At 49.0% G+C, this 27,520-nt stretch overlaps 1 protein-coding gene across 1 annotated transcript; it reads right to left on the bottom strand.

The window, feature by feature from the left end:
- Positions 1–26,898, bottom strand: KDSR (3-ketodihydrosphingosine reductase). Its single transcript, XM_066579156.1, has 10 exons — positions 26,635–26,898; positions 19,780–19,869; positions 15,603–15,659; positions 14,009–14,074; positions 12,622–12,717; positions 11,004–11,195; positions 10,258–10,341; positions 8,657–8,740; positions 6,967–7,068; positions 1–4,584 (listed from the first exon to the last, which is right to left on the bottom strand). The coding sequence occupies exons 1-10, from the start codon at positions 26,740–26,742 to the stop codon at positions 4,465–4,467; spliced, it is 999 nt and encodes a 332-aa protein (XP_066435253.1). The 5' UTR covers positions 26,743–26,898; the 3' UTR covers positions 1–4,464.
- Between the last annotated feature and the right edge of the window lie 622 nt (positions 26,899–27,520).

Raw genomic sequence — 27,520 nt, 5'->3', positions numbered from 1 at the left:
TAGGGTGCAAAGCATTTATATAGTCTTTGGCATAAGAAAAGGGTTTCAACAATAAAAGCAGCAAAGATTATTTACTCCAATATTCCTGCATTATAAGTTTATGGAGCGGAAACAGGATGCGACTAGGTGACTGCTAGGTGGTCACGGCGGATGACAGCCGCCTATAGGAAGGAGGCAGCCACCTCTCCCACATCCCATAAATGTATAAAGCGGGGAGCATCATTAATAGGTTGTTACTGAATGATCTGTACAGTGATGTGAAATGAGAAAGGAGGAAAATGTACAACAAAAAATGAAGATGTCTATGTCAGCGCATCATTTCACATACAGAAGGATCCTGCATTAGACTCATGAAAGTCATTAAAAATACCAAGGGAATCCTGGGATGGAAAGCTACAACATAAACCCAAAGACTGTGAGAGAAGCCTTCCAGTGATGGTCCGGCACAGGCAAGTGGTGCACAACAAGTCATCAGTCTGTCATAATCCTATATACTCAAGGTGTTTGCTAGGAAAGTAAACTGAAATTAACATTTAGTACATTAAATCATGCAGATGGAAGCCATTAGTATTGGTAAAGTGGATTCCTTATAGAGATGCAGATTTCTTCTCCAGCATGTGTCGGGCTCATCGAACACATTACGGTAATCAATGTAAATACTAGAACCCCACATAGGATTAAGTATAGTTACTTGGCGGGATGAACTGCAGAGATGGACAACGTCTACTGAAGTACATAAACGGATTTGCCTTTAAAGGCCAACTACATTGATAGTGAGAATTATAAAAGCCTTCTCCAAACAGTTACAATAGAAACTATGTACCTAAAAAGGAAGGTTATTAAACACCTACCTTTCCGGAGGCCTCAGTCCTTCAGCAGACGTGTACTTACCGAGATTACTGGATACAGAAGATGCAGTGCAAAAACAAACATGGCAGCAGGCCAGAGAATGGAAGAAGATCAGCAAGGCTCGCTTTGCAGTACCATATTAAGCCTCTAGGGTGGTCCCGGCATGCAGCTATTCCCGCAATTCAAATAACAGAAACCCCAACTTGCCGTTCAAAAATGTACAAAAGGTCCATCTGTGGCCATTTAGGTTAACCTAGCTGTGCAGTAACTAATAAAGGGAAACCAAATCAGTAGTATGCGCAGAGCCTACGGGCTCCTTCACATGGGCATATTTATGCACCCAATACGCAGAGAATAGAACCCATTCATTTCATTGGGTTTGTTCACATATGTATTTGCCCTGCACATCTTTAGTCGCACAAAAAAAAAAAAAAAAAACTAAAAAAAAAAAGGCTGCGCGCTCTATTTTGGTGCACAAAAAGGGTTTCCATAGAAGACAATGGGGTGTGAGCAAATGTGCGCAGACTACACAAGGAGATGCCCGAAACACTGAGTAATTCCGCTGAAAAAAAAAAAAACAACAAATCTGGAACTCTGACTAATTAGCCATTTAAATCAGTGGTGCTTCTTTGTTTGCCACATGCAAATGAGCGTGCCTTGCAGGCGCAAAATCTAGAGCAAATTACACCAATGCACAAAAAAATATATATGCATACACCTGTGTGAAGGAGCGCCAAGGCTGGACTTACATCCAGTTTAATTCTGTGGCAAGTTTGATGCACATTTCACTCACTGCGGTCCGATAAACTGCTACCAGAGAGGGGAAGAACAAACAACTACATGGAGGCCAGGCTGGGGATCTGAGAACCCATAGAACCCCCATTATCTGCTGAACACCATCTACTCTATTCACTTGCATTGTATTGGCGGTACAGAAGTAGTTAGACCATTATTAATGCAATACAAGTACAAAACCAGCTCAATTACAAGAAATGGGAATACAAATTAAGCCTTCAGAAAGTACATCTAGTGTTTGTTTTCGACAATGATCAGCCGTTGCACCCTGAAGTTCGATGAAGGCCTGCAGAGGGGCCACATGTTTGCAGGCATCCCTACACATCTGAACTGGAAGGTTATTGAATTCCTCAGCGATCGCAAACTTCAACTCATTGACTGTTGAAACGGGACGAGTTGGGGTAGTACTATCATTTTTTTAATGTGATGCAACTATGAAACAAGTTCACCAACCGTGCTCTCGATACGTTGCAATAAAATAGTTCATGTTTAGAGTTTCGACTAGTTTATGCATCTGGCAACACAATCAGTAATGCAGAAACAAAATGGTGGGTGACCGATTGCTTCTGCGGCAGCGTGTGCAATATATTCCGCCTCCTAAAGAAGGGAGGACTGGAGGGACTCCTACGGATGTGACCCAGATAGTGAACAGTGTTTCTAAAGTAGTCAGTAGGGTTAGGGCAAGATACAATCAAGGCCACAACCAACATGTCAATCGCAGAACTGAAAGAAGTGTTGAAAGACAGGAATGCATGGAGAACATTGATCCATAGAGTGACGGAAGGTCGGAAGCGAATGAACGGATAATCATCACAGGGTGCTGCCAAGTCCAATTACAGTCATTAGGGGTTAACGGGGGCAAGGAAATGCTTAATTGTAAAAAGGAGAAAATAATGGCCTATGGGTTTAACCCTTATGATGTAAAGCACATTCAGACATGAAGAATTGGGTTAAATCCTTTTATGTGCTGACTATCAATCAATAAACGTGTTTCGGGAGGCACAGTCCATTCTTTAGAAACGGCTGGATGGCATTCAGTGATGCCCCTGGATAATTATACTTTGTACTCCAAGGACAGAAGAAGTGGCTAGTTAGACGAGATATTTCCAATGCTGGAAAGAGACATGGCCCAGTGGATGGTCCGGCTCACTTCCAAAGTAAAAAGTGAAGTGGGGTATCTTCTTAACGTATACACGTACCCCATGTCAACAGTCCTTGCCATCACTGAGGAATTCACTAACATTCCAGTTCAAACATGTAGGGATGTATGCAATCATCTGGCTTACCGTCTCCAAGCCTGCATGGATTCTCAGGATGCAATGGTTGGTCATGATGTCGAAAACAGATGAATTTTCTGAATCTTTACATTTTCGTTTCTTACCATTTATGTTCTTGAACTGGTTTTGTACTTGCATTAAACATGACTACTCCTCCTGCACCACCCTGTAGGAGGTTGTGGAACATCCATTGAAATATTGCATCAGATACCGTATGTGTTCGAACTACTTTAGCAAGCTAGTTCACTGTAGCAGCATTAATCACACTGGGTTAAATGGTGAAATACCAAACACAATCCAGTAACTTATCTGTAGAACCTCCAAAGCACATTTTCTGTACTTGCGCAAAACATCCCTACACAACGTCACATTTCATAGAAAATGAAATCTCTCTGCTTATACAGTATAGATGGAGCGTTCGTAGGCATACTAGGTTACATTCACAATAATTCTCCACTTCAGACATTAAGACCGGAAGCTGCATGTTTTATTGCCCTAACATGTTAGATTGGTAAAGAAAACCACCCAATAGCAGCCATTACTGCGCTCCAGTATCCATCAGAAATACTGATTACAGTTGGACTTTAAAATGAAAACAACTGCTATATTACTAGTCTACCAGGCTTGGAATTATCAAAGCAACCCATCTTATAGCCTTACCCTCCATGGTCATTAATCCAATGAAGTCCGACAGTCCGGGGTACCGCTTTAGTATGCCGAGGATGCATAGAGGTTGAAAGCAAACTAAGAGGTTAATACGAACACAGAACGTGAACATACAGGCCTAGAACAAAGAAAGGAGTTTCTGACCTACTCAAACTACAGCAGATCTTAAAGGGGTTTTCCAGTGAAATACTATGGATGACCTATCCTGATGATAGTGTATCACTGGAAAACCCCTTTAAGAACCTGAAATGCATCAATTCTTCTGAAATTGTATGAAACCAAGATTTCCTGTAGTGCTATTTTATGCATATACATGGTTAGTATTTTTATAAGTATTCGACTAATATCAAGTGAAGACGACCATCTCTGCGACAGATTACCACAGCAAAGAAAAACGGGCACTGGGAAGATGTGATCCATAGTCATCTTGGAGGCACGTGTGGGGGCACAGACCACGCCGTCTTAGTTTCTGTACCATAAATTTAGACTAAAACCAATTGTCTGGTCTACAAGACACAAAGTTGGCTACTGCGTTAGATCAGGACAACTTACTCTTCACAAGAAAAACAGTATATTCATAAATTGGAAGAATGCAGGGTAAGGGGGAATTAGATGAAGTGGCGCAGTACGCACCACCTCCGGGTCATTCATTTTCCTTCTGAAACAAAAGTCACTTGAAAAAAAAGTTTAGGCCTTTCAAGACAGTTTGCATAGTATGGTGCTGGTTGCCAGCAAAGAGTTATCAAAAACGCACTTTCTTGATCTTTTGTATACATAAGTGCCGTGTTGGGTAAAAGTAGATGAAGTGAAGGTTTGGGTTTTCATCGGGTCATGTGCTCTCTAGCAGCAAGCCTATTGAGTTCGTGGCCTTTGAACGTCAGTCCGTTTTCCCCTCTTTCTGACAGCGCTCCCTTTGCATCATGCAGCGACGAACAATGCTGTCAAAACTGCCAAGGTAAAACAAGGCAATCGTTCGAAAGAGTCCCATCGTGACAACCTGGAATGAAAGAGCAACTCAATGAGAAAATCAGCGTACACTACATGTAAACATACAGTGAAAAAACAATCGCGCCCCTAGAAGTTGTCATTTTGCTGCAAAGCTTGGCATGCAGTTCCATCTTAGATATACAAATCATGAAGGTTGTGGTGATTAGATGAACGGTCTTGTCACCTGAGGCCCTAAAAGTGGTTTCACCCTCATAAAGAGGCTCTCGGAGGCTCCTTGTGACCTCTTCCTCTGCTTGTGTAGAGCTTGTTGACCACTAGACGTCTCTACGATGCAGAGAAGAGATTTCACCCCGTTACCAGAGGCTGAGCGGGGCGCATTGTTAGGATGTGAGAAACTGGATGGCGCCATCGTTACAGGCCTCAGCGTCTGTTGGCACTATTTCCAGACACTTGGCATTTGGTGTCACAGCACCCATTACGTCTACGGCCTTTGACATCCACCCGTTGTTGTTTCCATTTGCAGTGGTGTCATGCACAACAAAACTGTACTGCTACAGAATGGAACAGAGTTGCCTTTAGTGATGAATCCAGGTTTTGCTTGGGCACTGATGCCGGATGTGTTCATGCCTGGGGACCTAGGTGTGAGCACCTCAATCCTGCCTTTGCTGTTGAGCGGCACACTGCCCCCTGCTGGTGCGATTGTCTGGGTGGCCATCGCATACAACAGTCTTTCACCCCTAGTAGTGGTACGAGGGACAATGACAGCTCAGTGATATATTCAGGACATCCTGCAGCTACGTGTTCCTCTCATGGCGGCTTCCAGCAGGATAATGCTCGGCCACACACACAGGAAGCCCCCCCAACATGGTCACACTTCTGTAGCAGCACTATTGGCGCGCCCCTTAAAGTAAAACATAACAATGCAGCCCTCAAACCAAGAATGACCCTGGCCTCCTGTTACAGGGTGTTGATGGGTCACCATGCCCTACGATTGCAGCTTAAAGTCCACTAATGTTAGTTAATAGTCACTTGGGGTAACTTAGATGTACTTAAGCAAGAATTGAATGGGTCAAGACTAAACACAAGGGGATGAAATTGGCTATATTTAAGGGGTAAACAAGGGTGATGAGATCTAGGCTGGTAACCTACATATAAACAGACGTGCCTCACAAGTCTGTACAATAATTAAACTGGAAATTATTTAAACAAATAATTAGAACAAAGCGTGTGCGCTCCAACGGGGTCAAGACCAGAAACGTATTGGAACGTACTTGGGGAGGAGGAGATCCCCCTTCATTAGAATAGGGTAAATCTCCTCTCCGGGATCCCAAAGTGACCGTTAAGGAAGAAATCCAGGTTCTCCTGAGATGGATGGTTTTCTCAGAAACATTAATCCACACACATTGGCGAGGAATCACAGCATGCAAACAATACAGGAACGTGCAACGCGTTTCGGAGCTGAAACAAGCACTAATCTGTGAGTAGTTGCTGGCTGCTGGAGTGATTCCCTAATGAAGGGGGATCTCCTCCTCCCCAAATTCCAATACATTTCTGACCCCATTGCAGCAGACACACTTTGTTCTAATTGCTTTCGTACCCCCACTTATTGGGGAGGGGTTCTTTTTGTTATGCATATGCTGCTCTCCACCATTGTGGATTTCATGAGAAGTTAAGAACCCATTAAGGAGCTTCCCCTTAGGAACTTCTTCGTTACAAATCCAAGGCGCTCTCCATTCCTCCTCTTATTTAAACAAATAAGGTAAGTGGGATGTGAGGCACTGCTGCATTTCCTTTAGCATCCTAAGGACTGGACTCTTCAGAGTATATGGAAAAGAAAGGCATAAGCCAAAAATGTAATGCCTACACAATTACTAAACATCTGCCAGTCCCGCAGTGGGGGAAGCATCTACGGACTCCAATGTTAAGTCTTTCTTCTAATTGTGAGTGAACCGTTTAGTGAGAATGACCACCACTCCATCCACCTCTATGGGACTCCGGGAGAGAGCCGAGCGCTCCACTTGGCTAGCTCCGTAGACAGTAAGTAGAGCAGTGAGCACACATCCACAGCGCCACTAAAGTCAATCCCCGGGTATGCGGCCAGTGGTCAGACTCCCAGCAGTCACACTGCTCATCTAACCAGCAAATAGGTGACAGAGGTTTCTGTGGGAATAACCTCTTTAAACATTAGGAGGGAAGATTAAAAATGCACATTTCTAGTGTAGATTGTACATAAGGTGTTGGTCCGGGTGGCTGTGCCCCATTTTTGGGAAAGTGGCTTACATGACAAAAAGCTGCAACATTAATTTGCGACTTTATTCCACTCCATTTCATTTGATAAATCTCCCCATTTAGCGACACGGATAGTTTATGTTCATTACTACTCAGGTCATCTAGGTCTTACAAATAGAGGGAAATGCCCAAGCCTTGTTACCTGCTGCAGGCCCTCCGTTATAGTGGTGACAGGCGACATACCGCACGTCAGTGATGACAGCATGTAGCCATCTGAACCAACAGAACTGTTGAAGTTACCTTGCTGCAAAAGAGAAAGTAAAATCATTACAAATGTTACACTTAGGCTACATTCATGCAGGTGGGTGTGATATCAGGCAGAGAAACCCAGCCAGCGACTGCGCTCGTCAATGTGTGTTTTACTTGCGGATGAGAGGACTACTTCTTGTAGGAGCACCTAACATTACTTCTGGGGAAATTGCAATCTTCCAGAGCTTGTTCACACGCGCAGGAGGATTGCCAAGTGTTTCCCATTGATTTCAATGGCAAACATGACCTCACACGGCATGCAATGTGTTTGACTGTCCCATTGAAGACAATGGGCAATATATTTCGAGGGAAGCAAAGCCCCCCCCCCCCAAAAAAAAACAGCTCATATGTATGACTCCATACAAAATAATGAGTGAAGTTCATACTTGCGTTATTTTCACGCTCGTGTGAATGTAGTCTTCAAATAATATTTTTTTTTTTACAAAACGTAACATGAAAAATCGTATATAATGTCTCAAGGCATATATTAATGAAAAAAAGTGAAGATTAAAACAAACGCTGGCAATCTTTTCCTTGTGCTATTTTGTGCAGCTTCCTTGTAAGGCTGCCTGTCCACGGTTGTCGCAGTATCCGCGGACGATCGTTGCCGCGGGAGCCGCTGCCCAAGGACAGGCACCCTAAGAGTACTTTCACACAGGCGAGCGCAATATAGGGCCGTTAATCCAGCTCCCATATTTCCCTCCTCACCACGTGAATTCCGCCGTTCTCATTGAAAACAATGGGCGCTGCGATGCGAGAGCACGCAGCAAGATGGAAGATGATGGCATTTGTTTCCCACATTGCAGGAAAACATCACTAATGTGCATGATCACATTCAAAAGAATGGGCTTCATATTTGTGCACCTCGCAGCGCACAAATCTCTTGCATGCGGATTTGATTTACGGACCGTTTAGTTCAGAAAACAAGTTGCAACATGTTCCATTTCGTTGAGGATTTCGTGTGGACGGCTCAATGGAAGTCAATGTGTGCCGACGATCCACAGGGCATCCACGAATACAATTGCAGATTCACTGAGGATTTGATGGTTGAAATCAGTTAGGGAGGTTGGCCGAGGGCTGGGAGGTGGGGTTGCGGATTGTTTTCTGCACAGATGATCCGCAGTGCATCCGCGTAGAAAAACCATTACATCCGCAATCTCCCGCAAATGGTTTGCGCAGGTCTCCCTCTGAGGAAATCCGCATGCGGAATGTGGACATGAGGCCTAAGGTAGTAGGAGTAAACAAGGCCCTGCAGCCACCACTTCTAGTGTAGTAGCACTTGCACCAGGTCTACCCACATTTGACAGTTCATATAGAGATGGACGGGCCTGCTGTAATGCCAGCTGCACTCTGAAGGCGTCAGACATGGTTTAGTATGTAAGAGTCGGTCACCAAAGAAACTGTAATATTTAGGCAAGTAAAACAGAGTTAAAGCTACATGAAACTGGCAAAAATTGGAATTTAAATGCGTTTCCCATGAGTTTCACTTTTACATATAAACACAAAAACAGTTTTAAAGGCACGTTTATTGAATGCTTTCAATTGGGTAACATGTGAGCCCATCTTCACCCCAACATACTTACTACAGCATCCTTAACAATTACTTTGGCCACTTGGTCTGCTTGACAAAGGCTTGAGGTCTCAGAGATTAGCTTGGTCTCCAACGGCTAGGGAAAGGAGACAGACACGGTAGACTTCTTCACATAAACCTTAACATTGAGATCAGTAAATCAAAAGCTGACAGGTCATTGTAAGCATTCACTGACTTGTATTCGTAACATACTAGCCCCACGCCATCACAGACCCTTCCTAACAGGAGGCACGCTACTTGTCTGCCTACAACAAACTTTCAGGAAAGCATGTGTGAAAAGATGTATGTGTACTAGAGATGAGCGAGCATACTTAAGGACAATTGCTCGAGCGAGCGTTGTCCTTAGCGAGTACCTGCCCGCTCGGAAGAAAAGGTTCGGGTGCCGGCTGGGGAGAGCAGGGGGGAACGGAGGGGAGATCTCTCTCCTGCTCTCCACCCCGCAACTTACCGCTCACCCGCGCCGGCACCCGAACCTTTTCTTCCAAGGTACTCGCTAAGGACAATGCTCGCTTGAGCAATTGTCCTTAGCGAGTATGCTCGCTCATCTCTAATGTGTACATCATGGGATATTACGGTCCCATGATGTACACATACACAATGGGTGGGAAGGGGTTCCCGTGGAATGCTGTACATTTGCGGCATATGAATGGCTGAGCCCGTGCTATATACCATCACTGAACCACGTGGCACAGATGGGTAAATGGAGTGCCTGACATGTAGGCAGCGGCTGCTACACAGATACACAAGCAGAAAAAACCCCAAAAGAATAGACTTACAATAAGTTACATGTGAAGATGCCTATAAGCTCTGCCTGCCACTATCACAGTAACTATAATCTCTACGGCCGCACAGCCCTCCTTTAGTACATCTGTCTGGAGAGAGCAAAGCAATTCCGTTATAAAGTAGAGTATTTCACAATAGGGCAGCTTCTAGTTAGCAGAAGCTGAACACAAGATGTGACCCTTTACTTGCTGTAACCGATGAATGCAGCCTTGTGTTCCTGAGATTAGAGACATTTGCCTCTCAGACAGTCAATAGGCAGATCAGCACTCCCGGGTTTGCTTGAAAAAGATCCATATAGGATCGCAATGTTGCAGTTTTTTACGCTGAGGAATAAAGGTATTTTACTATAAAAACCCGGGAGTGCTGATCTGCCTATTGACTGTCTGAGAAGCTTTACTTGGATCTTCAGGTCCGGATCTACTTTTAGAGCGTTCACTTTTGGCTGATTTATGCCTTTGTGAATATTTTGCTGCGCTCCATCTCATCATATAAACATCTGTCTGTCATTTAGGTCTCCTCTTCAGGAAGCTCTGGATTCTGTAGCTAGGTGTTATTCCACATCAGCTCAGTAGAAAGCATCCCCAACAGGCTACACCAGGAAGGGGAGTAATTTACCAGTAATTTCTAAGTTGTAACCGCAGGCTAGAGCAATGTGCAGCAGTCTGCCATAAAGCAGACTACATTGGGAGGGGTAGTGGAAGCTTCCGCATGTGTCTTGTCAGCAGAAGGGAGGAGTTCAATCATTTCTATTCCCCTACATGGAGTTTTCGTCGTTCATACCGGCTGAGGGTACATGTACATTGTGCGTACCTTAGATTTATTTTCCTCTGCAAACCCAGGCGTGTCTGTATCTGGAGGATAAGCAACAGTCACATAAACATTATATGGCTTTACCTAGAGAAAGAAAAGAAATGTTACACTCAAACTGGTGATGAAGGTAGGAGCCAATGCCATGTATGCAACAAGTCCCATTAGAATAGCTGTACATCAACCAGGTTTACATTTAGAGGGGCTATTGAGGCTTTACAAATGGATGGCCTAACCCTAGGAGGGACTCTGCACCCGTCCAATCAGCAGTGTGGAGGGCCCAGTGCACTTGTGCGAGCGCCAGAGCCTCTTTAGTGTTACATCCGCTATTTTTCGTAGCGGCTGTTCCAAGTATTGCAACTTTGTCCCAGTGAGATGACTGGGGTTGAGAAACAATACCACATACAACCTGCGGACTGGTGTTGCTCTGTTTCAGGGAGGAAGCTGCAATAGTTATCTTATACAAGCCTTTTAAAAAGCTGCAAAACTCCTTTAAGTCTTTGCAATATTAAAAGGTGGTAATGAGATTTGCAAAACATGGCTGCCTTCTTCCAGAAAGAAGCTCCCCTCAGTATCTGGCATTGCAGCTCAACCCCCAATTCACTTGAATGAGGCTGAAATGCAATACAGGATAAAAGAAGAAATGTCAATAGTACAACCATCTTCTGGAAACCATTAGATGAGGAAATCACGAGCTTTATTAGTGCAACATAAGATGGTTTATACATGATTTGCTGCCCTTACTATACCTCCATTTGTAGCGCTTCTGCAAGGCCTCGGAGTGCAAACTTTGTTGGAGAGTAGGCAGTGTAACCGAACAAGCCCAACTGTCCCGCCTGCGATGAAACAAATACAATCCTCCCCATCCGCCTCTCCTTCATAGTGGAGATCACGGCACGACTGGGGTATACACTGCCCAGATAATTCACTTCCATCAGTCTCTAAAGGATTAAAGACCAACAATCAATGCATTGGTAGAAGAGATCTAGTAGTATGGTAGAATGGGTTCAGATACAATAGACACACAAACTAGAAGTTACATCTATGGCACCAATAAAAACTTTCATATTAACCACAACTTTTAACCTGTTAATATGCCCCCCCCCCCCCCCGCCCATTTTCATTTTTTCTCCCACCCCCCCCTCCTTTAAAAAATTAAATAAATAAATAAATAGTAATTCCTTTAGTTATCCATCGATGTTGCTGTCTGAGGGATTGTATTTTGCGGGACAAGTTGTATTTTTCAATGGTACCATTTAATATATCAAATAATGTACTGAAAAATGTTTAAAAAAATTCTAAGTGGAGAGAAATGGGAAAAAAAACCCGACATTCTGCCATCTTTTTCTATGAGACAGTACGATTACTACGGTACCAAACATTTATTTTTTTTTTGCTATACTACTTTAAATTTTTTTAAATTATTTTTGCCGCCATCTTTTGTGTGCAATAACTTTTTTTTACATTTTTTCTGGGAAATAGGGTGACCAAAAAAAAGTGCATTTCTGGTGTTCTTTTTTTTCCGTACAACGTTCACTGTGTGCGGTAAATGTGTTACTTTGATAGATTGGACTTTTACGGATGCAGCAATACCAAATATTTATTTTTGTCTTATTTAGATTTTTTTACTATAAACACGGCAATTTTTTTTTTTATATTTAGTAGAACTTTATTGTTCATAGCGCATCTGTTTGCAGCTATTGCCAGCTGGTATCAGCTGTAATAAACAGCCCGCGGTGTATGGAGAGGTCGTCCCGCGCTCTTTCTTCATACATACCCCGACCCAGCAGGATGTAACTGTACATCCTACTCCACCACATTACATTTTTTTACCTATATAAAGCAGCATAGGCAATGATTAAAGAGTAATGTTGAAGCTCTTGTGCAGAAGAGATTTTGTTCATGTGCCCTTTATAAATTGGGCCCTTGTGATTCCTTCTTCCCCTCCGATATGGTTCTCCTAACAACTTAAATGTAGACTGTATTTAGTTTGGGTGGTTTCACATTTGCGTTGGGGATTCTGCTTCCCTACTCCGTTCAGGTAGCAGGAAAGAGGAATCCCCGCAGCCGAATGGTTCTGTCTCTGGACGAAACCGAACAGCGCCAGATAGACCCCATTGACTATGGAAGGGAGCAGCGCTTTTTCTTCTGGTAGTCTCAGCTGGTGACAGAGCCTCCACCCGGATTTCCAGACGCTGATGTGATTGATGATGCGGTTGCCCATATCCACTCACACAGGGAAGTTTTTCTAGAACTTTCAATAATTCAAAACCATACCATTCTTACAGGAGTTTCTTGCTGTGGAGTTTGATTTTTGCTGCACCATTAATGACTTGTGAGTAAAGACCTCAAAAGAGCCAAACTTACTTGGAAACGATCGATTTCTATCTCTTCAAAGTTTCCTGCAATGGATGTCCCCGCACAATTCACCAACATGTCCACTGGGCCGAGCTTCTCCTGAGCCTACAATAATGTAACTGAATGTTACTAGGCTGCAGAGATACAACAAGGCATCAGATGTGAAGCAGATCCTAACAGCCTTTTTGATAGAAACACCACTACAGTTTTTGACTCCGTTTGAGCAAAACCAATAATAAGATGCAACAAGTACAAGTCCTTCCTTTAGATTTACTGTTCCTTTCCAATCCACTTCTGCATTTAAGACTACAGAAAAGAAATCCATGAAAAAGTGCCACAAAAATGCTTTGCGTGAAAGCGCTAATAGCGCCGTCCTTTATTTTGTACAACACTACTGCCTTCAGGTTGGGTTGGCCCCCGTCCGGTACAATCTGCACCTAAATCTATTTGGTGCACACCTAGACATGGATGTTACTGCAGATTCTTCTACTGTGGAAAATCCGCAGCAAATTCACCAGGTTTGTGAATATATTATATATATATATCTATATCTATCTATCTAAGAAACACTAAATGATATCTACGTCTGCATAAGATGAACAGTGAACAATTTACCGTTTGTTGCTCGATCAATGGCTGCATTTGAACGATAATGGTTCCATGTACAAGGGCCTGAAGACGCTACATGCCGCTCATCTGACTGGCCAGCAACGCTCATATGGGCAGCAATGTTTCACAACGTGCATCAGGTAGTCGGAGAAGCTGGTGTGGCCATCTTTGTCTCTCTAGGCCGGAGGGTGACTATAGGCCCAATGCCCACGGATGGACTATCACTGTGGAATCCGCGGGTTAGACACCCGCTGTGAATTCCGCAGCAATGACTGTCCATAGACATGCTGTGGTAAATGATTCTCCCCTGCCCACGAGCGGAAATCAACTGCGATTTTCCGCTCGCAGGTGAGAATCACAGCATGCTTTATTCTGTGTGGAAAATTGCGCCAATGGCTTCCATCGTAGTGATACTGCCGCGGTGTGCACTTTGGAAGTATCACAAGAATCCGCGTCACTGCCAATGCGTCATTGCGCTGCACTGTGCATGCGCACCAGCTCGCCGGGCACACACAGATTTGCTCACAGAAAAGGGCCAAAGTGATGTGCGAATCCGCAGCCAATAATCGGCTGACAGTTTTTAGAGGTGAAATACACGCAGAAACATCCGAGTCGGATTCCGCGGTCTGAACAGCCTTAACCCTTCATGAAACAATCCAAAATTGGATCTAAAAGTGGTTTTCTGTCCCAAAGAAGACGAGTCACAACAAGCCGGGTCTGCACAAAGGCGTTGTCATCTCAAAGAGGTGGACCTATGGAAAGGTTTCACTGTACATAAGTATCTTACCTGTTTTATAACATTCTCTACTTGTCTGTAGTCTTTGGACACGTCAACAGATATACACAGCACTACCTAGGGAGAAAGAATATATATTTATGTACACATGTAAGCATTTAACTAAAAATGTGTGCGGATATAAAAAAAAATTAATAAATAAAGAGGCGCAAGTGAAAATGATCCATACATCAATCAGCCATAGCATTGAACTCCCCCACCCCAATCCAGGCCAAAACAGCTCTAACCCACTCAACACAAGATCTCTTATGGTGTCCGGCACCAAGACATTAGATCTCCATTATGTTGACAATCACCTTCCGCAGGGCACATTACTGAGAAAGGTCATCACAGAATTCTGTTAACATAGTAACCTAGTATGTAAGGCCGAATGAAGACTATGTCCATCTAGTTCAGCCTGTTTCAACCTCCTTGTTGATCCAGAGGAAGGAAAAAACCCCAAGAGGCAGAAGGCAATTACCCCATTACTAAACATTTGAAGGACATATATTCTCACGTTGCGCTATTACTGAACAATGCATGATTCTTAAATGTTTGTCTAAGCCAATGAGATTAATGCCGTGACTAATGACGCATTCCTTTCCTGTATTAGAACTATACTAAGTCAATAAACGCTCAGAGTACGTACGCCTTAAGCAGAGTGAGCTGTATACTTGCCGGGGCTCTCTCTACGTATCTGAGGAGAACTGGAAACCGACTCTGTGTGGTTCTTGGCCTCCTTGGTGTACCAGATACGAATTGATTTGGAACCCAAGCCTGAAAGGTTAATGTGACCGTGCAGCGGTCCTTAACACCCCTAGACTTATGTATAATTTTGTGTCATCTGCAAATATTGATATTTTATTGTGCAGCCCCTCTATCAGGTTGTTAATAAATATATCAATATATCAATGCTGCCATGAAGGCACTTACTATAATGTTTAAGTCTGTTGGACTGGTGAAGAAAACATCCACATGAACTCCAGGACCCCAGATTTATTAGCAGAGCATTACCTGAAGGGTCATTTACACAGGATGATTATCGCTCAAAATTCGTTCAAACGAAAATGAGGGATAATTACGTCTAAATGTACAGAAGCGGCGATTTTAAACATTTTTCAATAGCTTGATAAAGCGTGCTCCCTCTGTGACGTCATCGGACCTCCGCGACGTAATTGCAGTGGGTCAGTTGCCATGGTAACAGGGCGACAGATAGCAGTGTCTCGGCTTGCCATGGTCCACGATCGCCATTACAAGTAATAAGGCATTGTAGTACAGAAGTCCTGTAATGCCTTACCTTAGCGATCATAGCTGCTATTGTTCACATTCCCTACAGGGATATAAAGAGTGTAACAAACCCCCGAAATTCTGCCCTCTTGTTTCTATGGTGTACACATATAACACAACTTTATTGTAAGAAACAGCCGACACCCACATTGTGAGGAGTGGGTCATGTGAACTGGAGGCTAGAAGTGCAGAATACACAGCCTGGAGGGGGCGAGCTACAGAACGGGAGTCTTCACAGCACAGATCAGTGATATTGCGATGATTCCTCATGGAAGTAACAGTATGGCAGATCGATGCACTTCTCTAATACAATCCTTACCTGTTTGTCGTTTATTGCATACTTCTCAATTTCTTTTTTCGCCTGAACTAGTTTGCTCTGGAAAAAAAAAAAAAAAAAAACACCAGTCAGAAAGACAAATTACTTCTGGAATGTTTGGTCCGGTGTCGGTCAGATAAGAGTTGTACTTAGATAATATAGGCTGAAGTTCAGCCAGCAGCACTTTGTCCGTACTGACAATGTCCTCTATTGGGGCTACAGAGATCCCATCTCTAACACAGAGAACACGCATTCATGCTCTATGAAAATGATATTCTAGGCGATCCTGGACATTGTGTTTCCTCAGCTGAGTGGCTTCACATAAACCAATGACCTTATGTAAAGGAATCATTTTAAAGGGCTTGCCTGACGTTCATCCAGAAAGTGAGCCAGACTTGTCCATGAGCCGTGGGGGGGGCACTGTAGTCAGCCGTGCTCACCTGCATGGGGATGGGCACAATACCAGACACGGCCTGGGGACTAACTGAGGGGCTTTGTACTAACCATAAGCACAATGTAGTCTTACATGTTGGCAGCGGACGTGACGGTAGAATGTGTAACGGTATTTAGACTTGTGAAGGCAGCTGGAATATTACTAAATGCAACAGAATCCAATCTCAATATACATTGAAAGGTTTGGAGATCATGACTTGTACCACATTTAGACACTGTCTAGAGCTCACTAGACAAGGTGGCATGGCTTACAGAAAAGGGACATGGCTTTCAATGAGAAAGCGTGTACTAAAATTCTGACAATATTTTTCCAATACCCATCTGAGGGCCCGGTACAGTGCCAGATGCATTGCCCCCTTCCTATAACAGTACCAAGTTATTCATAAGTAGCCATGAGCACACTTTCCAAACTTCTGTTTGGTTCACTGAACGTGGGCAAAAAGTTCAGTTCTGTCCAAATTAGTTCAAAACAAGATAACTTACAGGTAATAGACTTTCCATGAGCTCATAACAGCACCCATGAGAGACCACCTCGCACATCTCTTTAAAGGCTACCCTATGGGTTTAGGTATAAATATATGAAGAATAGAAAAAAAGGCCTCAAATAGTCCATGGAGTCTTGTAAAAGAACTGAGGAGGTGAAGGGTGTTCCTACCTACCTAAAGCGATCTAGGAGGTTCCCATTTCATTTCAGATGGGTGCAGTCATGGCTTCAAGGAAAATACATTACTAGTAAGAAATCTTGTTGTTATTTCCCTTACGCCCATGACAGCACCTGTAAGAGATCACACTAGATTACTAACTGGGTGAAGGTTATAGGCTGAAGTACTGCACTACTGGTGGCTTCTAGCTGGTTGGGTTGGAGAATCCCCCAATAGAGTACTAGCGAAACTCCAAAGCTGGCTCATAGTATTCATATGCTTGCCTAATGTTGAAACCATGCCACACAACCAAGAGGACATCCCAATTCCACGAGCCCTACGGAAAGCACATAATCACAGACCATGAACCCTGGGCAAAGCTTAGAGGCTATTAGTATGTAAGCTACGCTCAGAGCCAAACAGGCTTTAGGCAAAACACCAAGGTAAGTGCACATATGTCATTAGCCAAAGCCCAAGGCCTAGTTTAGGCAGAGTACATACACTACTAGCCAAAGCCCAAGGCCTAGTTTAGGCAGAGTACATACACTACTAGCCAAAGCCCAAAGCCTAGTTTAGGCAGAGTACATACACTACTAGCCAAAGCCCAAGGCCTAGTTTAGGCAGAGTACATACACTACTAGCCAAAGCCCAAGGCCTAGTTTAGGCAGAGTACATACACTACTAGCCAAAGCCCAAGGCCTAGTTTAGGCAGAGTACATACACTACTAGCCAAAGCCCAAGGCCTAGTTTAGGCAGAGTACATACACTACTAGCCAAAGCCCAAGGCCTAGTTTAGGCAGAGTACATACACTACTAGCCAAAGCCCAAGGCCTAGTTTAGGCAGAGTACATACACTACTAGCCAAAGCCCAAGGCCTAGTTTAGGCAGAGTACATACACTACTAGCCAAAGCCCAAGGCCTAGTTTAGGCAGAGTACATACACTACTAGCCAAAGCCCAAGGCCTAGTTTAGGCAGAGTACATACACTACTAGCCAAAGCCCAAGGCCTAGTTTAGGCAGAGTACATACACTACTAGCCAAAGCCCAAGGCCTAGTTTAGGCAGAGTACATACACTACTAGCCAAAGCCCAAGGCCTAGTTTAGGCAGAGTACATACACTACTAGCCAAAGCCCAAGGCCTAGTTTAGGCAGAGTACATACACTACTAGCCAAAGCCCAAGGCCTAGTTTAGGCAGAGTACATACACTACTAGCCAAAGCCCAAGGCTTAGTTTAGGCAGAGTACATACACTACTAGCCAAAGCCCAAGGCCTAGTTTAGGCAGAGTACATACACTACTAGCCAAAGCCCAAGGCTTAGTTTAGGCAGAGTACATACACTACTAGCCAAAGCCCAAGGCTTAGTTTAGGCAGAGTACATACACTACTAGCCAAAGCCCAAGGCTTAGTTTAGGCACAGTACATACACTACTAGCCAAATCCCAAGGCTTAGTTCAGGCAGAGTACATACACTACTAGCCAAATCCCAAGGCTTAGTTCAGGCAGAGTACATACACTACTAGCCAAAGCCCAAGGATTAGTTTAGGCAGAGTACAAGGGCTCTTAAGCCAAACAAAAAGGCTATTTGACAAAAACACAAGATGCCTATAAATAAAGCCCAAAGGCATATAGGCAAAGTATGAGGCTAGGTTCACACAGGGCGGATTTGCCACGTAATGCCGATGCGGCAAAACCGCCTGCGGCGGCTAATCCCGGGATTAGCTAGCCATGTGGAAGAGATTTGTCAAAAATCTCGTCAACACAGGGCGAACAATTTCTTGCGGCAAAGCCGGTGCTGTGGCGCAGATTCCCCGGACGCAGCATGTCAATTCTTTATTTTTTTTTCAGTTGCGGCCTCGCTCCTCTCCATGGGAGAGCCAGCCGCAACAGTAAAGCATGCGGTGAACCGCTCCAAAAGCCCTGGCTTAGTGTTGCGGGTTTTGAAGCTGCACTTATCCCATGGAAATCTCACGTTTTTTCGCTGCAGCAAAACCGTGAGATTTCCATGGTGAAGACGTCATGTTTGAACCCAGCAATAAGGCTACTAAGCAGAATACAAGCCCCATTAATCAAAGCCCAATAGGCTACAGGCAAAGTACAAGCGCTATTAAGCTAAGCTTCTCGCCATAACAAGCCATTTTGTCTCCCTTCTAGAAAGTGGAAAAAAAATCCCTCTGTATTGGCTTTACACGGAGGATGTAAGTGCGGCTATCCGGTCCGCGGAGGGTGTAAGTGCGGCTATCCGGTCCGCGGAGGGTGTAAGTGCGGCTATCCGGTCCGCGGAGGGTGTAAGTGCGGCTATCCGGTCCGCGGAGGGTGTAAGTGCGGCTATCCGGTCCGCGGAGGGTGTAAGTGCGGCTATCCGGTCCGCGGAGGGTGTAAGTGCGGCTATCCGGTCCGCGGAGGGTGTAAGTGCGGCTATCCGGTCCGCGGAGGGTGTAAGTGCGGCTATCCGGTCCGCGGAGGGTGTAAGTGCGGCTATCCGGTCCGCGGAGGGTGTAAGTGCGGCTATCCGGTCCGCGGAGGGTGTAAGTGCGGCTATCCGGTCCGCGGAGGGTGTAAGTGTGGCTATCCGGTACGCGGAGGGTGTAAGTGTGGCTATCCGGTACTCAGCCCTTTGTGTCATGCCCACAATAGAGCCGTCTCCGTGGGTCTGGTTTGTTCCTGACTGGCAGAGCTGTCTGCAGGGTATTACGGACTACCCCGAGGTCATGTGATCCTTTCTACTTTCTGCCACGCGGCTTCCCTGAGACAAACCAACCGAGGCTCAAGTTCACACCAAATGCTTAGCAAAGCTCAACCCGAAACAGTTGGACCCAACACCATCTAGAAGTTCCCCACAATGGAGTTCTTATTCTTAGCGGCTGCATCTCGCTTATGGAAAAAGAAAGAGGCCGAGGCCCCCTGACGATGTGCTGCTGTAAGGGGAGTCTTGTGTCACTTGGCGGCCATTGTGAGGAGGGGTAACATAGGGATGGCTCTGACAGAACAGACTCCTGGAAGGGGCCCCCAAGTCCTATGACCAGCGGGTCCTTTTGGCACAACCCCTTTAGGTACAGAACATTCAAGCTTTGTATTATCATCTCACCTCATCACGAGCGACCAGCGTAATAAAAGCGGCTTGCTTGAAGCATTCAATGGCAATACATTTGCCAATCCCACTGGAGCCGCCAGTTACCTGCATGTGGGAAGACACAACCGTTAACTAGATGGCGCAACACTTGATATGAGCGATGTAGTAATGTCCGGAGCCCCATGACACATGTCTGATGTACAGCGGGTTATTGGGCATTTATCACAGCTAAACACAGAGTCTGGAAGCTCCTCGCTGCGATCCGTCAGGGCGCGTTCACACGGTGGTGATCTGGGCGCAGATTTGGGTGCGGATCCGCAGGGAGTCGTTTGTTGTGGATTTTGAAACGGATCCGCAGGAGATTCCCATTTTCTGCTGAAGGAACGATGTCTACACCAGATCCGAGTCACAATCCACAACGTGCGAATGCAGCCCGAAAGACGATTAACCCTTTTCTGTCAGTCACCAAACATGTACGCCGCAGCAGGCCGGTAGCTCCGGCATCGCCTCATCCACGCGCGCCGCAGCAGGCCGGTAGCTCCGGCATCGCCTCATCCACGCGCGCCGCAGCAGGCCGGTAGCTCCGGCATCGCCTCATCCACGCGCGCCGCAGCAGGCCGGTAGCTCCGGCATCGCCTCATCCACGCGCGCCGCAGCAGGCCGGTAGCTCCGGCATCGCCTCATCCACGCGCGCCGCAGCAGGCCGGTAGCTCCGGCATCGCCTCATCCACGCGCGCCGCAGCAGGCCGGTAGCTCCGGCATCGCCTCATCCACGCGCGCCGCAGCAGGCCGGTAGCTCCGGCATCGCCTCATCCACGCGCGCCGCAGCAGGCCGGTAGCTCCGGCATCGCCTCATCCACGCGCGCCGCAGCAGGCCGGTAGCTCCGGCATCGCCTCATCCACGCGCGCCGCAGCAGGCCGGTAGCTCCGGCATCGCCTCATCCACGCGCGCCGCAGCAGGCCGGTAGCTCCGGCATCGCCTCATCCACGCGCGCCGCAGCAGGCCGGTAGCTCCGGCATCGCCTCATCCACGCGCGCCGCAGCAGGCCGGTAGCTCCGGCATCGCCTCATCCACACGCGCGCCGCAGCAGGCCGGTAGCTCCGGCATCGCCTCATCCACACGCGCGCCGCAGCAGGCCGGTAGCTCCGGCATCGCCTCATCCACGCGCGCCGCAGCAGGCCGGTAGCTCCGGCATCGCCTCATCCACGCGCGCCGCAGCAGGCCGGTAGCTCCGGCATCGCCTCATCCACGCGCGCCGCAGCAGGCCGGTAGCTCCGGCATCGCCTCATCCACGCGCGCCGCAGCAGGCCGGTAGCTCCGGCATCGCCTCATCCACGCGCGCCGCAGCAGGCCGGTAGCTCCGGCATCGCCTCATCCACGCGCGCCGCAGCAGGCCGGTAGCTCCGGCATCGCCTCATCCACGCGCGCCGCAGCAGGCCGGTAGCTCCGGCATCGCCTCATCCACGCGCGCCGCAGCAGGCCGGTAGCTCCGGCATCGCCTCATCCACGCGCGCCGCAGCAGGCCGGTAGCTCCGGCATCGCCTCATCCACGCGCGCCGCAGCAGGCCGGTAGCTCCGGCATCGCCTCATCCACGCGCGCCGCAGCAGGCCGGTAGCTCCGGCATCGCCTCATCCACGCGCGCCGCAGCAGGCCGGTAGCTCCGGCATCGCCTCATCCACGCGCGCCGCAGCAGGCCGGTAGCTCCGGCATCGCCTCATCCACGCGCGCCGCAGCAGGCCGGTAGCTCCGGCATCGCCTCATCCACGCGCGCCGCAGCAGGCCGGTAGCTCCGGCATCGCCTCATCCACGCGCGCCGCAGCAGGCCGGTAGCTCCGGCATCGCCTCATCCACGCGCGCCGCAGCAGGCCGGTAGCTCCGGCATCGCCTCATCCACGCGCGCCGCAGCAGGCCGGTAGCTCCGGCATCGCCTCATCCACGCGCGCCGCAGCAGGCCGGTAGCTCCGGCATCGCCTCATACACGCGAGCCGCAGCAGGCCGGTAGCTCCGGCATCGCCTCATACACGCGAGCCGCAGCAGGCCGGTAGCTCCGGCATCGCCTCATACACGCGCGCCGCAGCAGGCCGGTAGTTCCCGCATCGCGTCATACACGCGCGCCGCAGCAGGCCGGTAGTTCCCGCATCGCGTCATACACGCGCGCCGCAGCAGGCCAGTAGTTGCCGCATCGCGTCATACACGCGCGCCGCAGCAGGCCAGTAGTTGCCGCATCGCGTCATACACGTGCGCCGCAGCAGGCCAGTAGTTGCCGCATCGCGTCATACACGTACGCCGCGGCAGGCCAGTAGCTCCGGCATCGCGTCATACACGTGCGCCGCGGCAGGCCAGTAGCTCCCGCATCGCGTCATACACGTGCGCCGCGGCAGGCCAGTAGTTGCCGCATCGCGTCATACACGCGCGACTCAGCAGGCCAGTAGTTCCCGCATCGCGTCATACACGCGCGCCTCAGCAGGCCAGTAGTTCGCGCATCGCGTCATACACGCGCGCCTCAGCAGGCCAGTAGTTCGCGCATCGCGTCATACACGCGCGCCTCAGCAGGCCAGTAGTTCGCGCATCGCGTCATACACGCGCGCCTCAGCAGGCCAGTAGTTCCCGCATCGCGTCATACACGCGCGCCTCAGCAGGCCAGTAGTTCCCGCATCGCGTCATACACGCGCGCCTCAGCAGGCCAGTAGTTCCCGCATCGCGTCATACACGCGCGCCTCAGCAGGCCAGTAGTTCCCGCATCGCGTCATACACGCGCGCCTCAGCAGGCCAGTAGTTCCCGCATCGCGTCATACACGCGCGCCTCAGCAGGCCAGTAGTTCCCGCATCGCGTCATACGCGTGCGCCTCAGCAGGCCAGTAGTTCCCGCATCGCGTCATACGCGTGCGCCTCAGCAGGCCAGTAGTTCCCGCATCGCGTCATACACGCGCGCCGCAGCAGGCCAGTAGTTCCCGCATCGCGTCATACACGCGCGCCTCAGCAGGCCAGTAGTTCCCGCATCGCGTCATACACGCGCGCCGCAGCAGGCCAGTAGCTCCGGCATCGCGTCATACACGTGCGCCGCAGCAGGCCAGTAGTTCCCGCATCGCGTCATACACGTGCGCCTCAGCAGGCCAGTAGTTCCCGCATCGCGTCATACACGTGCGCCTCAGCAGGCCAGTAGTTCCCGCATCGCGTCATACGCGTGCGCCTCAGCAGGCCAGTAGTTCCCGCATCGCCTCATACACGTGCGCCTCAGCAGGCCAGTAGTTCCCGCATCGCGTCATACACGTACGCCTCAGCAGGCCAGTAGTTCCCGCATCGCGTCATACACGTGCGCCTCAGCAGGCCAGTAGTTCCTGCATCGTGTCATACACGTGCGCCTCAGCAGGCCAGTAGTTCCCGCATCGCGTCATACACGTGCGCCTCAGCAGGCCAGTAGTTCCCGCATCGCGTCATACACGTACGCCTCAGCAGGCCAGTAGTTCCCGCATCGCGTCATACACGTACGCCGCGGCAGGCCAGTAGTTCCCGCATCGCGTCATACACGTGCGCCGCAGCAGGCCAGTAGTTCCCGCATCGCGTCATACACGTACGCCGCAGCAGGCCAGTAGTTCGCGCATCGCGTCATACACGTACGCCGCAGCAGGCCAGTAGTTCGCGCATCGCGTCATACATGTGCGCCACTGAGCCCCCAGTAATCAGAGCATTCACATGTAAATCCGCAGTTTGGGACAAACCCAATGGGCTCTATTCACTGGTAATACGCGGAGTGTTTACGCTTGTGTGAATGAGCCCCAAGGACACCGTCACACAGATTACATGGAGGAGGTTCCACCATGACTAGGCCACAACAGATCTGCATCATTTTTGAGTCAAGGACCAATGGGGCGGATTGTGAAGCAGAAATTATGTGAACCTTCCCTAATACAGCAGAAGTAATAATCTTTATTTGTATAGCGCCAACATATTCCGCAGCGCTTACATAGACAGGGGGGATACAGAAAGACAAAAGGACAAACATTACAGAACCACGGTTACATAGTAATCAGCTGATGGAAACAGTAGGGGTGAGGGTCCTGCTGCAACGAGCTTACATACTACAAATAATGGGGGGGATACAGAAGGTAAAGGGTCTGGAGATGTGCGCAGTATGGTGGGGTGGGGAGTGACGGATGCTATACACATAGACAATGGTCAGACATTTAGCCGTGTGACAGCAAAGTCGGTATGACTGCAGGGGCAGTTGATGGTCGCTAGCAGGGATTGCAGTCAGTAGGTCAGGGAGCATGTTATCAGGCGAAGTACAGAGGGGTTTGTTTAGGGAATGCGGTATGCCTCCCAGAAGAGGTGCGTTTTTAGAGCACGCCTGAAGTTCTGCGAGTCCTGGATTGCTCGGGTAGCCTTTGGTAGTGCGTTCCAGAGGACCGGTGCTGCTCTGGAGAAGTCTTGGAGGCGGGAATGAGAAGTTTGAATTAGAGGGGTGTGCAGTCTGGTTTCGTTAGCAGAGCGGAGAGCCCGGGCTGAGTGATTGAAATGAGGGAGGCGATATAGGGGGGCGCTGCACTGTGGAGGGCTTTGTGGATGAAGGTAACGAGTTTGAATTGAATTCTGTATTTAATGGGCAGCCAGTGCAGTGACTGGCACAGGGCAGAGGCATCTGAGTAGCGGGTGGACAGGAAGATGAGCCTGGCTGCCGCATTCAGGATGGATTGGAGAGGGTAGAGTCTGGTGCAGTAAGGCCGATCAGCAACCAGTTGCAATAATCGAGCCGGGAGTGGATGAGGGCAACAGTAAGCGTTTTTAGCGTGTCCACAGTGAGAAAAGAGCGGATTCTTGCGATGTTCTTGAGGTGCAGCTGACATGTTCGGGCCAGAGATTGGATGTAGGGGGTAAAGGAGAGATCAGCATCAAATATAAACCTGAGGCAGCGGGCATGCTGGGAGTTATGGTGCCGCACACTGAGATGGAGATGTCCTAATGAGGTTGGTTAGTGGAGGGTGTAAACACCAGGTCAGTTATTGAGAGAGGACATAGTGTTGGAGACAGCAGACAGACAGTCGGTGATGTTTTGGAGGAAGGGTGCAGAGATGTCACGGGAAGAGGTGTATAGCTGGGTGTCATCAGCATAGAGATGGTATTGGAGGCCAAATCTCCTGATGGTTTGTCCAATAGGGGCTGTGTAAATAGAGAAGAGAAGGGGGCCGAGGACAGAGCCCTGGGGGACCCCAACAGCAAGGGGAAGAGGAGGGGAGGTAGAGCCAGCAAAGGAGACACTGAAAGAGCGGTCAGATAGGTAGGAGGAGAACCAGGAGAGAGCAGTGTGCTTTAGGCCGATGGAGCGAAGCATACTGAGGAGGAGTTTGTGGTCAACAGTGTCAAATGCTGCAGAGAGGTCGAGGAGGATCAGTAGGGAGTAATCGCCCCTCGATTTGGCTGTCAGTAGGTCATTGGATACCCTAGTAAGGGCAGTTTCTGTCGAGTGATGAGGTCGGAAGCCAGACTGTAGGGGGTCTAGGAGAGAGTGCTCTGATAGGTAGCTTACAAGGCAGGAGTAAACCAGCCGTTCTAGTAGTTTGGAGATGAAGGGGAGGTTTGAGATGGGTCGGTAGTTGGCAGCATCAGTCGCGTCCAGAGTCGGCTTCTTTAGCAGTGGGGATATGATGGCATGTTTGAAAGAAGAGGGAAAGATGCCAGAGGTCAGAGAGAGGTTGAATATAGTGGTGAGATGGGAGATGACCACTGGGGAGAAGGAACGGAGGAGGTGTGAGGGGAGGGGGGTCGCTAGCGCAGGTGGTGGGGCGAGCAGATTAGAGCAATTTGGAGACTTCTTCCTCTGTCGCTGGTCCGAGTACAAAGAGTGAGCAGGAGCTAGATGCAGTGCTGACAAGACTAGGGTCAGGGCTAGTCTGGGATTGGGAAGTTATTTCCTGACGGATGTAGTCAATTTTCTTTTTGAAGTAAGCAGCCAGCTCTTCAGCACTGAGATCCGTCACAGGGGGCTGCGGTTTAGGGCTGAGAAGGGAGTGAAAAGTATCAAAGAGCCGTTTAGGGTTGTGCGATAGTGAGGAGACTAGAGAGGTGAAGTAGACTTGTTTGGCGCGGTGGAGGGTGAGGTTGTAGGTTCTGAGCATGAATTTGTAGTGGAGGAAGGCTGCGGATGTTTGTGATTTCCTCCACAGCCGTTCAGCACTTCTAGAGCACCGCCGGATGAAGCGCGTTTGAGGCGTGAGCCAGGGTTGGTGCGTTCTACATCGGATGGCTCGGGTCCTGGGGGGCGCCGCTTCATCCAGGGCAAGTAACGACACAATGTATTATGAATTTCCTCAGCGGGGCCCCAGAGGTCAGACCCCCCAGCATGGCCGCATTCTGCCCCCCTTCATTGTCAGGATCAGCGGGGGCCCAGAGGTCAGACCTCCACCATTATAAGGCGATGGCATGGCCTAGTGATGAACCCTCACATCATTGGATGGGGCCAGTACTATAAGGCGGCTTCACAAGGCTGTATGTGCTCACAAATATAACCCAGTAAGAAAACCTGTTATACACACACGGAAATGAGCGGCGTGAGGGGTACCAGCGCCCCGCCGCCGCAGGGGAACACGGGGCCCGACCGGTGACCCCCCGCCGCCGCAGGGGAACACGGGGCCCGACCGGTGACCCCCCGCCGCCGCAGGGGAACACGGGGCCCGACCGGTGACCCCCCGCCGCCGCAGAGGGAAGGGGGCAGGTGCACGAGGGCTGACCGATGACCCCCGACACAGGGGAGTATAGGGTTTAACTGCCGACCCCGTCGGGTGACCTTTGCACTAGTTGCCACAACAGCTCTACTGTACAGATGAGGAAGCAGCAGCACGTAACCCGAGGAGCACCTACCGGCTGTACTCACCACGACGTGCGCCCCGGCCAGCTTCAGCGGCTTGGGGCTGATGAGCGGAGACACCATGTACAGCAGCAGCACGAACGCAACGAGGAAGGCGGCGGCCAGCAGCAACATGATGGACTGCGTGAGGGAGTCCAGCCTGAAGGGAGACTGAGGCCGGCCGGGGAAGCGGGCGGGCACTGACCGGAGGGGGGCAGCCGGGAGCAGCGAGGTGACGGCCGCGGCTTCCTGGTTCTGGGCTGCTCTCTACAGGCAAGAAGGATCTGTGAGGCTGTGGGAGAGCGGATGCTGCCATCTAGCGGCAGCGCGGACAGCTGCTCAGCGTGCTCGTGATATTACTTTGTTTTTCAGGCAGTTTTCCCATAATGCTGTTCAAATTTAAAGAAGCTTTATTGTTAGAACGACATAAACATGAGCACAGGCCAGGCTGGTGTAGAGTAATGGCCGCTCCCACCTGCGGTTATTGTTACACGCAGCTTGTCCCATGGTGCATATAAGGCCTTGTGCCGGATGCATATTACCCTTTTCAGCCGCAGTTCTCCGGCGCGGCGCATTCCGTGCCGGATCTGTGCAGCCTTGGCAGTTGTAAATAGCGCGTCTGCCGGCAGAGGGCGCGCATGGCCACTTATCACACGGCTTCGCTTTGTGGAGGCGATCGTCACAACTACAAAACATGGCGAAAACACGTCCATCTGTTTAAGCCCTACCGCCCGCAATACAGGCCGTAGGGATTAACAGATGCAGCAAACATGCGTGTTACACGTGTATTATCTGTGTAAAATGAAGCAGGTCTGGTATCGTGCTAAGGCCCTTTTACACGCAACAATTGTCATTCAAAATTCATTCAAATGGCCAAAAATGAGTGATGATGGTTAGCTGGGCAGCGGCACTT

Source organism: Eleutherodactylus coqui, chromosome 9 (genome assembly GCF_035609145.1).
Source record: "Eleutherodactylus coqui strain aEleCoq1 chromosome 9, aEleCoq1.hap1, whole genome shotgun sequence".
NCBI lineage: Eukaryota > Metazoa > Chordata > Amphibia > Anura > Eleutherodactylidae > Eleutherodactylus > Eleutherodactylus coqui.
This window is presented reverse-complemented; position numbering and strand designations above follow the sequence as displayed.